Source organism: Crocuta crocuta, unplaced genomic scaffold, assembly GCF_008692635.1.
Source record: "Crocuta crocuta isolate KB4526 unplaced genomic scaffold, BGI_CrCroc_1.0 scaffold139, whole genome shotgun sequence".
NCBI lineage: Eukaryota > Metazoa > Chordata > Mammalia > Carnivora > Hyaenidae > Crocuta > Crocuta crocuta.
This window is the reverse complement of record NW_027533258.1, coordinates 9,889,180-9,899,915: the sequence shown is the minus strand read 5'-3', so window position 1 is coordinate 9,899,915 and position 10,736 is coordinate 9,889,180. Positions and strand designations below refer to the sequence as shown.

General features: G+C 56.5%; 2 protein-coding genes across 3 annotated transcripts in view; one reads left to right on the top strand and one right to left on the bottom strand.

The window, feature by feature from the left end:
• Positions 1-1,310, bottom strand: part of TP53 (tumor protein p53) — a 13,580-nt gene extending 12,270 nt beyond the window's left edge. For both annotated transcript variants that reach the window (XM_077746574.1, XM_077746575.1), the window contains exon 1: positions 1,155-1,310. The gene's annotated coding sequence lies outside the window, so the exon portion shown is untranslated. The remainder of the gene's footprint in view (positions 1-1,154) is intronic.
• Positions 1,311-2,220: 910 nt separating this feature from the next.
• The window catches only part of WRAP53 (WD repeat containing antisense to TP53), a 12,019-nt gene continuing 3,503 nt past the window's right edge, over positions 2,221-10,736 (top strand). The window contains exons 1-4 of the mRNA XM_077746746.1: positions 2,221-2,371; positions 2,486-2,762; positions 2,896-2,994; positions 3,268-3,379. Coding sequence (XP_077602872.1) covers positions 2,221-2,371; positions 2,486-2,762; positions 2,896-2,994; positions 3,268-3,379 — 639 coding nt within the window. The remainder of the gene's footprint in view (positions 2,372-2,485; positions 2,763-2,895; positions 2,995-3,267; positions 3,380-10,736) is intronic.

Sequence of the window (10,736 nt, the reverse complement as noted above, 5' to 3'; positions counted from 1 at the left end):
CCCCGCGACGTTCGCTCTGCGTCCGAAATCGGAATGGCTGAGCTCGAGCCGGATGCCGGAGAGACCGCGTCTCCGCCGCGGACGGACGGCGCATCGTCGCACGCTTTCATCATTTAGTTCTCAAACGCACCCCTTCTCGAAAATACCCAGGGCTTGCCCCAGGCTCGCTTCTGAAGACCCCCGTCGCACGCAGTGGTAGCGTCCGCCCAGATGGCCGGCGACGGGGTGGAGCACACCATTCAAGGAGGGGGAGGGACTGAGGTTTGCATCAAAACAAATACCCCTTCCGGCCCCAAAGCGGCAGCGAAGTAGCTCGGGAAGGGGGCAAAAGAAAACAGGAGGGGAGGGCGCTGGGCTAGCCGCTTCCCTCCGCAGCTTGGAGGAGCCGGTCGGCATGACACTCTCTCCCTACTTCCCTCTCGTGGGCTGCACAGTGAGCTGCTCCGGAAAAAGAAACCGGAAGCGCTCCTGCAAGTGGCAAAATGTAAATGTAGAGCCAAACAATAACAGGGCTCGCGGGCCTCTCGGACCCGGACGGTCCTCCCGGACTTCGCGGGCAAATCTCTCGTGGAGCACTTCCCGCTTTCACAGCTGACAGTCTAGTGGGATTTGCTCCATCTAGCGGAGCCGGGGACCGGTTGGAAAGACCACTCCGGGAAGGACAAAGGTCCGGAAGTGATGGGACCTGAGCAGCTTGGGCTTCCCAGATCCCCCCCCCGAATGATCATTTCGGAATGGAGCCCGAGGTTCCACCGGGATGATGTGGGCTCTAAAATCTCGGATCATGAGTCCCCCCCCAGATTCCGAGATCCGAACGTCTCAAGTCCTGATGCTTTGTGCACCCTGTTTCAGGGTTCCCCACACCCAGGCCTGAGGTGGGGGGGGGTGTGGAGGGTGGGGGAGCCCCCTAGGCCGGCTGAAGGTCCCACTCCCCTGTTCGCTCGGAGTTCGGCTGGTCCTCACATGCCCATCGTCTACACCGAGGCCCCCCAACGCTGCATTCCTATGTCGGTGCCGCCAGCCAAGCGTCCATTCCCCCAAGTCGCTAAGTCCCAATGCCCCATCCCCAGACCCCGCAATTCTCGCAAGCTGAAAACACACGGAGCCGAGAGCCGGTGACTCAGAGGACTCATCTGGCTCGGTCAGGAGCTTACCCGAACCTCAGGGGAGCGTGTCACCGTCCTGGGAAGCACGCTCCGAGGCCGGACGCCAGGGGACCCCGGAGCCCAGCAGCTACCTGCGCCTAGAACGGTGGCTCTGACTTTTGAGAAGCTCAAAACTTTTAGCGCCAGACAGAGCACATGGGAGGGGAAAATCCCAATCCCAGCAACCCCCGCGAGGCTCCTGGCACAAAGCTGGACAGTCGCCATGACAAGTAAGGGCAAGCAGTTCGCCGGCGGGCGGAGGCGGTGGGAGTGGAGCCCGAGAGCAGGGCAGGGAGAGACCGGATTCTCGCCGTCCTGGTGCTGCAGCTACTTGACACTGGGGTGGGGAAGCTGGGCCAGCCAGAGCTGCGACGAGGGCACAATCGGTGGAAACCATTTTGGAAGCCTCCCGCCACTGTGTCGAACGTGAAGGTGAGAGGAAGAAAGCCACTTGTCATCCATCCCTTTCCCAGATAGCTGGATAGTGTCTTCTCATCAGCTAAAACCAGCCACCTTTTTAGGAAGGACGTCCTTACTATCCCAGTCTAACGTATTTCTTCAGACATCCCGTATCACACACCATCTTGTTTAATTTCCTTCACAGCCCTTGCCGCTTTCTGCAAAAATGTGTTCCTTGCCTTAAATACACAGCCACGTAAGCCTTAGGGAGGGCAGAGCCCTTGTTCTGCTCGCTAACTCATTGTTGTATTTCTCAGTGCCTCGGATAGTACTGGGTAGCAAGGAAGAGTTCAATAATAGATACTTAGTGAATGAATGAAAAGAGACGGAAGTGTGAGGAATTTGGCGAAGAAGCAAGAGAGGATCGAAATCAAGTATAGCGCTAGCGCCCTCTTGCGGGTGAGAGGGGGAGTAGGTGCTTTAAGCGTGACCGGAGGAGACGGCAGGGGGCGCTCAGGCCCTTCCAGCCGAGGCGGAAGCTTTCGGACTACAACACCCAGCAGCCACCAGGAGCCCCAGGGCTTCGTGGGTACGGTAAGCCCTCGTGACCTCTCACGTGCCGGCCCCGCCCCTCCCGCGGGTCGCCCGCGAAATCCGATCGGGAGGCGAAGGGCCAATGGCAAGGTGCGGCCAAATCCCGCGAGAGCGCGTGGCTCTTAGGGACCGAGCGGGCTGCGGAACGCCGCGCTGGCCAGCTTCCTGTCGCCGTGTCCGCCTCGCCTGCCCGGGGTCCGCCGCCCCCTCCCGGAGGAAGGAGGCGGGCGCAGGTGGGCGCTCCAGGTCGGCGTCCGGAGCCGTGCGAGCCCTGCGGCAGGGCCGCTGGTAGGCGGCGGCGCCAGGGTTGCCCGGCCGAGGCCGGGGTAGCCGCGCGTCCCCGGCAGNGGCCGATGGGGACGAGCCGCCTCCCCGCCTGTCCCCGGATCCCACGGCCGGTTCAGCTGGTTCCCAGGACGGGGGGGAGGAAGGCTCAGCTTCTGCCTCCGCTCCCCTGGAAACGGGGTTCGGTACTCCTCGGGAGCTGAGCCCCCGAGTCGAGGAGCCAGAAGTTTCTGAGAACGTGAGCCTTCCTGCGGAAGAGACGGACAGGCCGGAGTTGGGGCCCGGAGAGGCCGCGGCAGGGGTGTCCGAGGAAGCCCCTCCGGAGGATGAGGGATTCAGGTAAGGGGTGATGGCGTGGACTCCGGGGTCCGAGCGCGTTGGGAGCGGGAGCTGTGTGGACGTNCCAGGTCTCCCCCCCCCCCCCTTCTCAGGCTCATTTCCTCCTTGCCTTGTCCCCGCACCTCCCTTCCAGCACCTGGAACTACAACTTCTCCCAGCTACCGCGATTTCTCAGTGGCTCCTGGTCAGAGTTCAGCACCCAGCCCGAGAACTTCTTGAAGGGCTGTAAGTGGTACGTAAGGGTAATGGGGAGGGGGTGGGGGTATCCACACCCGGGACTTTTACCATAAAAGGAACCACAAAAAACCGTTATCTTGGAGCAGGTCCATCAAGAGGGGGGTGGGGAAAAAAAGCAAACGTTCCTCTTGGACTGAGCTTAAATTCCATCTAGAGTTATGTGTCTTCTACTTTTCTCCAGGCCTTGGGGGGCTTACCTACCCCAGAGGGAGCCCGGCACTTGGGAAACAGAGCCGTGTCCAGCTTTCTGACTCTTTCCCGTTTCTAGGGCCCCTGACGGTTCCTGCATCTTGACCAACAGTGCTGATAACATCCTGCGGATTTATAACCTGCCGCCAGAGCTGTACAATGAAGGGGAGCAGCTGGGATACGCAGAGATGGTAAGGGCCGGGGCGCCTCCGGGCTCTGCGTGTTTCAGTCCTTCGCCTAGACAGGGGGGAATTGAGTCCGCGCCTTTCCTGTTGGCAAACAAAACGTTTCTTCACGAAGGTTCCCAGGTAGCATGTTCCACCCTGGACGTGAAGATATCTAAGGCGGTATTTGCCCCTTTTTTAATCGTGAGTGTGTGTTTCCCATCAGAGAATGGTGGGCGTGTCGTGAGGCTATTGAGGTGACTTACAGTTATTTATTGAGCGGCCGCCAGCGTGTCCGTTACCGTATCTGGTGTTGACGAGAAGTGCTGAAGGAGACAGATGACAAACGTGGAAACCGACGAACACGGAAGTTCGTTACAAATTGTAATGAGTGGTGTGAAGGAAAGAAATGGAACGAGGAGGAAGGAACCAGAGGAAACCATTTTGTTCATTTGTTTGTCTTAAGTTTACTTCTTTGTTTTGAGAGCGAGAGAGAGCGAGCATGGGCGTGCACAAGCAGGGCAGGTAGAAGAAGAAAACAAGCCCAAGCAGGCCCCACACCATCAGCGCAGAACCTGACTACGGCTCAAACTCATGAACTGTGAGATCATGACCTGAGCCAAGATCAAGATGCTTAACCGACGGAGCCACCCCGGCGTTCCTAGAGGGGATCATTTTATTTAAAAGAAAAAATTTCTTTTAATGTTTATTTTTGAGAGAGAGAGACCCGGAGTGTGAGTGAGGGAGGAGCAGAGAGAGAGGGAGAGAGACACAGACTCCGAAGCAGGCTCCAGGCTCCGAGCTGTCAGCACAGAGCCCGACGCGGGACTCAAACCCACAAATTGAGATCATGACTTGAGCCGAAGTCTGCCGCTTAACCGACTGAGCTGCCCAGGCGCCCCACAGAGGAGACCACTTTAGATGAAACTGGTCAGGAAGGGGCTCTGAAGCAGAGCCCTGAAGGATGATGGGATCAGATATGTGAAGAACATTCCAGGAAGAGGTGATGAAGTGACAGAGACCCAGGGCTAAGAGGGAGCTTTGTGTGTTCAAGGAACGGAAAGTAGGCCCGTGTGCCTGGACAGAGGCCGGTGAGGGGGCACGTGTGGTGAGGATGGATCCAACAAGCCATATCGTGTTGGATCTGGTGGGTAGGCCATTTGGGGTTTATTTGGGAAGCCCGGGGAGAGTTTTAAGACAGAAGGATGTGGGGCGCCTGGGTGGTTCAGTCGGTTAAACGTCTGACTTCATTCAGCTCCGGTCAAGATCTCCCAGTTTGTGAGTTCGAGCCCTGCATTGAGCTCTCTACTCTCAGCGCTGAGCCTGCTTGGAATCCTGTCTCCCTTTCTCTGTGCTCCTCCCCTGCTCTCTCTCTCTCTCTGTCTCAAAAATAAACAAATGTTACAAAATAAGAGTGAAATGATGGCCAATAAAAGTGAAATGATGGCCAAAGTTTAGAGAATGGATCGTGGTGAGCAAGAGCGAAATCGGGGATTCATCAGGATGCGTTTCTCATGGTTCCCATGAGGGAGGGCGGTGGCGGGAGACACGGAGAGGCGTGGATGGGTTTGAAGTGTATTTCGTAGGACGTGGACGTCCACCGGCTGTGACGGTGCGGGGAAGCGGGCAGTCACGGGTGACATCCAGGTGTTGATGGCCCCGGGGGCGGTGGTACGGTTACTTGGCAGAGGAGACGGATCAGAAGAAGCCCTGAGACAAGTGACGGCTGTTTAGGTCCGTGAAAGGCGAAGCTGAGGGAGAAGCCGGGGCTGGGATGTACTTTGGGAAGCGGAGGAGCAAGTGGGCGGTATCGGGTGTTTCCCGAACGATTCAGTGTCAAGACCGTGTGGCTGGAGAAGGAGGCGGCTCTGGCAGGTGGAGGTGGAGTGCGGGACCGATGGCCGAGGCCGAGGCGGGGTCAGGTCTGATGCTGTTGAGGGTGAGACATAGACAGTGACCCCCGAAGACGTTAGTGACCTTGGCAAGAGCACTTTCCGAAGAGCGACGGAGGCAGAAGCCGAGTAGAGCGGCTAGAAGAGGAGGTATAGACAGTTCCTTGGAAAGTTACTTTTGGACGCGAGTCAGGAAATGGAAAGCTGAGCAGAGGGAATGTGGGGCCGAGAAGGGCTAGCAAGGTGCTCCCTCCGTGTCAGGAATGACCCAGCGGACACGGAGGAGTCGATGCGGTAGGGGAGAGAGGTGGGCACGGGTCCCGGAGATGCTGGCTGAGGACAGGGTCCGGAGCCCATCGGAGGACTCGGCTCGGTGCAGAATCCTCTCTCGAAGTAGGCAGAGAGGCAGCTGTTCGGTGGTTGGAGGATGTCGGGGTCTCCTCTCTGTCGTCTCAGGGAAGCGGAGAGGGAGGTGAGCTGCTGAGGGAAGAGGGTGTGTGGGGAGAGCGCGGGAGGTGCGGCTCGTAGGTTCTGGCGAGTCGAAGATGCAAACCCGCAGGGAGCGTGGTGGCGTCGCTGTTCCGTGCTCAGCGCCCACTGGAAATTGGTCGCCGTCTGTTCAGGGTGAGACCGTCACCTTCACTGGGCATCTCTCCCCAGCTTTCCTGCGTGACAGTGGGGACGGTTCTGCCAGCCCCCGTCTCGCAGGGTCATCGTGAGCGTTAAAACAATTAACGTAACGAGTACTCGGTGAACGCCGGTCGTGGGTGTCAGCCGGGTCACGCGTGGAGCAGGAGGGCCGTGTGGCTGGGGGCTTGCCCGCGGGGAACGACAAGGCCGCCTTGAGCATCTGCAGGGGCGACCGTGCAGCGGGTGGCTCGAATGGAAAGCGGGCAAGGAAGTGGATTGTCCACGTATCTTTGCTGAAGCTGAGTAATTGTGGTGGAGAGAGAGCAGGTCAGCTGCACGGCTGGATTGGGGGGGGGGTGGTGGCTGCAGGTGGTGGTACGACAGGCCAGGGTCGTGGGATGGTGGCTGATGTGTGTGGTTTAACTTTTCTTTAAAAAAAAAAATTTTTTTAAGTGTTTTATTTATTTTTGAGAGAGAGACAGTGTGAGCAGGGGAGGGTCAGAGAGAGAGGGAGGCACAGAATGAAGCAGGTTCCCGGTTCTGAGCTGTCAGCACAGAGCCTGACGTGGGGCTCGAACCCACAAACTGCGAGATCATGACCTGAGCCGAAGTCGGACGCTTAACCGACTGAGCCCCCCAGGCGCCCCTTAATTTTTTGAGGCACCTCCACACTCTTCCAGAGTGGCTTCACCAGCTTGCAGTCCCACCAGCCGTGCCGAAGAGATCGTCTTTATCCGCATCCTCACCAACGTCTGTTGTTGCCTGAGTTGTTCACGTTAGCCCTTCTGACGGGTGTGAGGTCGTACCTCATTGCGGTTCTGCTTTGCGTTTCCCTGATGAGGGATATTGAGCATTTTTTCATGTGTCGGTTGGCCATCTGGATGTCTTCCTTGGAGAAGTGTCTATTTGTGTCTTTTGCCCGCTTCTTTACTGGATTACTTGTTTCTTGGGTCTGGAGTTTGAGAAGTTCTTTATAGATTTTCGATACTAACTCTTTATGTGTTACCTCATTTGCAAATACCTTTTCCCATCCCATTGGTTGTCTCTCAGTTTTGCTGATTGTTTCCTTCGCTTTGCAGAAGCTTTTTATTTTGATGAGGTCCCAATAGTTCATGTTTGCTTTTGTTTCCCTTGAGCACCTGACTCTTGATTTCAGCTCAGGTCGTGATATCATGGTTCATGGGATCGAGCCTCGAGTCAGGCTTTGCACTGACAGCATGAAACTTGCTTGGGATTCTTTCTCTTTTACTTCTCTCTGTCTCTCTTTTTCACCTTTCTCTCTTTCTCTCTAAAAATAAGTCAGTATTTTTTAAAAAATGCAAAGAAGCTGGAGTTTGGGGAAGTGAAAAGATTTGGAAAAGGCCTAGGTGAGCAAGGTTGAGGCTCACCCTCCTCCTGTCCCCGAGGTGTGCCCTGGGAAGGGGGAGAGGGAGAGAAGGTGATGACAGCCTCCTTAAGGAAGAAGGGGGCCCAGTTCTGGGGAGGGCCTGGGCGCTCACGTGACAGGGGAAGGCTGGGGGGTCCTGGGTGGGTGTGGTGGGCCATCCTGAAAGAGCTCAGGAGCAGGGGTCGTTAGAAGAGCTGCAAGCGAGGCAGGCTGAGAATTTATTGTGCCACTTCGTTCAAGAAAAACAGGAATGTTGGGGCGCCTGCGGGGCTCAGTCAGTTGGGCGTCCGACTTCAGCTCAGGTCATCATCTCACGGTTCATGAGTTCGAGCCCCATGTCGGGCTCTGTGCTGACAGCTCAGAGCCTGGAGCTGCTTCAGATTCTGTGTCTCCCTCTCTCTGCTCCTCCCTCACTCATACTCTGTCTCTCAAAAATGAATAAACAAAAATTTTAAAAAGAAAGAAAAACAGGAACGTTGAAAAGGGGAAGAGCCATTATTAGCCACCACCACTATTCAGCCCTTTAAATTCCCCTGCTTTGTTTCCAAGCTCTGTACAGAGTGGTGGCTTTTTGTGTGGTTGTGTTCCACTAGGAGGTGGTTTTGTATGCTGCTTTCTTGTTTTCTTAACAGTCGTGTCCTAAGTGATGTCCCGTCTCCATAGTTCTCATAGTTAGTGGTGTCTGACGCTACCCCGAGTGCCCGGGATTGGTGACTTTCTCCCCTGTCCCCTGTTTCGGACATTTGGGTTGTGTCCAGGATGTTTGTGTCCTGAATTATCAGTGAACGTCTTCGTGTGTTTTGATGGAGATTCTTTTCAGAAGAGAAATTTGACGAGTAAGAAATACTCTAGGTCAGGAGTATCAGTGTTTGTTTTATGTCTTGTGCGGCAGAGACCCAGTTTGTCTCCAAAGCTCTTCTGCCTTTTTTCTTTTTCTTTAAACTGCTGTTTGCAGTGTGAGTGTAGCGGCTCTGTCACAAGTGCAGCCATCAGATAATTGCACTTTGTGTGTCTCCACGTTGAGGATATGGGAATAGATACAGCCATGTAGGCGGGGAGATGGGGGTGGCCGCTTTTGAGAACTTCCATACTCCCGTTTCTTTTTCCTTCTTTTTTTTTTAATGTTTATTTACTTTTGAGAGACCAACCGTGAGCAGGGGAGGGGCAGAGAGAGAGGGAGACACAATCTGAAACAGGCTCCTGGCTCTGAGCTGTCAGCATAGAGCCCGATGCGGGGCCTGAACCCACGGACCGTGAGATCATGACCTGAGCCGAAACCAGATGCTTAACGGACTGAGCCACCCCAGGTGCCCCTCCATACACGTGCTTCTTCTTCCCGACGTGCTTTCTTAATTCCTCTCCTCCCTTCTGTGCCTTTTTACAGAGCTTTCTGGAACTCCTGTTCCCAACTCCCCAGCCCCGACCCTGCGTTCTGTCCCTTCCCGGCCCCAAGGCCTTTGCTCCCTCTAGCCCTACCCCGAGGTGCCTTGGAGGGGGGCTGCCCTCATCCCCAAGTACTGCATTCAGACACTTGCACTTTCTCTTTGTGAAAACTTTTCCTTTGAGGCTTCTGCTGTTTGGTTCTCCCTCATTCACCAAGGTCATGGGCACCTCACGGCTGTCCTGTGCACCCCAAGGCTTTCCACCATCCTGGTGACCTCAGGTATCCAAACCAGAAGCTGGGTCTCATACTTTCCCAGCCCCCCCCATTCCGATTAATTGCCAGATCCCATGGAGTCCCCTTATCTCTGTGATCCATGTGCTTCTCTCTACTCTGCTGTCCCCGCGGTAAGTCCCGTCTTACAATTGGGGGCCTCATGTTCCTGGAACTGTCTTCTGTCTCGCTCATCAGGACAGTTCTTGCTGACTGTGGGTGACACACTAGGTGTCGGGGAAGCACAGCTGCGATCGTTGCCTCCTCAGATGGGTACGATGCAGGGTGAGGAGCAGCGGGCTGTGGGAATGGGGGGGCACCTTGCTCCGTTCCAGGGCGTAGGGAAGGCTTCCCAGGGGAAGAAGCACCTAAGAGACTGGAAGCGTAATTAGTGTCCAACCAGGAGAAACTGTCGAGGGAGGCAACGGAAGAACATTCCAGACCTGGGCGCTGGCGTGCGTGAAAGCCTGTAGATGGGGAGTACTGTACGTTGGCACCTTCTGGGAGCTGGGAGTCCAGCGGTGGGATGGAGAGACGTTAAAGGGGTGAGTACAGAGGGGTGAGCGAAAGGTGGGTAGGGGGCAGGCACCCTGTCAGGAGATGGGTTCTCTACTGAGGGTTACGCGGAGCCATTGAGCATTTTAAGGCGAACGACACCGGACAGAGTCCCAGCCTCACGAGGTCCCTGTGGCCTGCAGGGCAGGGTGAGGGGGGGCNCGGGGGGGCGGGGCCTCAGCTCACAAGCTGGTAGAAGTGCTCGCAAGATGGCGGTGGCTTTGCGTGGGGACGGAAGGGCGGGAACACCCGGGCGGGGGACTCGGGAAGTGAGTTCTGCCAGCTGTCACTTGGCTGGACCAGGGGCGGAAAGGGGGCGATGAGTAGGAGAGGTCAAGGCTGCCGCTCAGATCTGAGGCTTCGATACTGGGATGTGGAGCCCGGGGGTGGGGCAGGTTGGAAGGAGGCGGAAGCAGGGTCGGTCACAGACAGGCCGAGTGTGAGACGCCCGCGGGACGTGCGGGTGGCGCGTGGAGCCAGGCGGCCTGACATGTGTGGAGACTGAGGTCCCGGGTGCGCGACGTCACGCCGAGGGCCAGCAAGTAACTGACAGAGGGCTGATACCAGGTGATTGAAAAACTCCCTTCCAGTCAGTAAGGAAAAGCCAATAGCTTAGAAAAGCGAGCAGAAGTGACAGGAAGGTGTACGCAAGCAGCTAATCAACACGGGGATGACTGTCCGACCTCTGCGGTCATGAGGGAGAGGCACAGCTGTACTCTAGGGACAATCCACTTCACGCCTTAAAAAAATTTTTTTAATGTTTATTATCGAGAGAGAGAGGCAGAGCATAAGCAGGGGAGGGGCAGAGAGGGGGAGACACAGACTCCGAAGCAGGCTCCAGGCTGTCAGCACAGAGCCCAACATGGGGCTCGAACTCACGAACTGGGAGATCATGACCTGGGCGGAAGTCAGACGCTTAACCGACTGAGTCCCCCAGGCGCCCCAGCACAGCCTTTTATTGAGAAAAAGTTGAAAGTCCGGCAACACCAAGGGGAGCCACAGGTACTCGCAGGGCGCCGGTTGGGGGGAGAGTGAATCAGGGTGATCTCTTTGGGCCACTATGTGACAGTGACCGTATCTGGCAAAGGGCACGCCCTAGACCCTGGTCAATTAGCAGAAGCCGCAGGGAGGCCCTCCCGCACGTGTACCAGAACGTTCAAAGCCCACCACCCAATGTACGGAGAAACGCGGGTGACTGTCAGAGCAGGCTCGCGAGTGGGGTACTGCCCAGCGGTGAGGTGCCAGAATCAGAGCTGCGAGTGTCCC